Source organism: Gracilinanus agilis, unplaced genomic scaffold, assembly GCF_016433145.1.
Source record: "Gracilinanus agilis isolate LMUSP501 unplaced genomic scaffold, AgileGrace unplaced_scaffold59483, whole genome shotgun sequence".
Lineage (NCBI taxonomy): Eukaryota > Metazoa > Chordata > Mammalia > Didelphimorphia > Didelphidae > Gracilinanus > Gracilinanus agilis.
The window spans coordinates 1-1,327 of NW_025394951.1; the positions used below are offsets into that span (position 1 = coordinate 1).

Below are 1,327 nucleotides of genomic sequence, written 5' to 3' on the forward strand. Positions count from 1 at the left end.
ATGATAAGAACATAACTGGCATGGCATGGTGAGGATGGTTTCCAGAGACTTCCAAAAGTGCTCCATTTTCATAATTGGGGAAGAGCCTGCTGCTTCTGGTATGACTTCTCTCCTCTCCTTATAGATCCATCAAAAGGAGAATGTTTTTGGAAAATGACTCTTCAGTGACTGAGTTCATTCTTGCAGGTTTAACAGATCAACCAGATCTCCAGATCCCCTTATTCCTTCTCTTTTTAGCGGTCTATGTGATCACTATAGTGGGAAACCTGGGACTGATCATTTTAATCATGATGAATTCTCACCTTCACACTCCTATGTACTATTTCCTCTTCAACTTGTCTTTCATTGATCTTTGGTACTCCTCTGTCTTTACTCCTAAAATGTTGATGAATTTTATTTTAGAGAAAAATATCATCTCCTATTCAGGATGTATGGCTCAGCTCTTTTTCTTCTGTTTTTTTGTTATTTCTGAATGCCATGTGTTGACAATAATGGCTTATGATCGTTATGTTGCCATCTGTAATCCACTGTTATATAATGTCACTATGTCCTATCAGGTCTGTTCATGTCTATTGTGTTGGTCTTATACAATAGGGTTTGCTGGTGCAATGGCTCACACTGGATGCATGCTGAGACTGTCTTTCTGTGATGACAATATCATAAACCATTATATGTGTGATGTGCTCCCCCTCCTCCAGCTCTCCTGCACCAGCACCTATGCCAATGAGCTGGTGGTTTTTATTATTGTGGGTATTAATGTCACAGTGACTAGTGTCACCATCTTCACCTCTTATGCTCTCATCCTGTCCAGTATCCTGAGTATCAGTTCCAGGGAAGGCAGGTCTAAAGCCTTTAGTACCTGCAGCTCCCACATACTTGTTGTTGCTCTTTTCTTTGGGTCAGCTTCATTCATGTATCTCAAACCTACTTCCTCAGAGGCTGTGGACCAGGGGAAAGTATCTTCAATCTTTTACACAAATATGGGGCCTATGCTAAACCCCCTCATTTATAGTTTGAGGAATAAAGATGTTCAAATTGCCTTAAAGAAAACCTTGAGAAAAATGTTCTCCAGAACAGGGGTAGGATTTTCATGATGTGAAATCGTTTTTTCTTTTCTTTTTGATTAATTATAATTTTCTCAGGAAGGAATCTTTACCTTAATTCCTTTCTCCCTATTTCCTATTGTCCAATATTCTAGCCGAAGGATTTCCTTTGGTTTAAACTTTCAGTGGGAAATGTGCTAAATTGAACATGAGAAATCAGAGCTTTGATTCTGGATGTTTCTTCTCTTTGAAACTGGCCAAGTAACTTAATCTTCTTGGACTCT

General features: G+C 39.0%; 1 protein-coding gene across 1 annotated transcript; it reads left to right on the forward strand.

Annotated features, from left to right (window-relative positions):
- Positions 1-117: 117 nt before the first annotated feature.
- LOC123256481 (olfactory receptor 8B3-like) lies at positions 118-1,094 on the forward strand. Its single transcript, XM_044685083.1, has one exon. It carries the CDS (start codon positions 141-143, stop codon positions 1,092-1,094), a length of 954 nt encoding a protein of 317 aa, XP_044541018.1. The 5' UTR covers positions 118-140.
- The last annotated feature ends 233 nt before the right edge of the window (positions 1,095-1,327 follow it).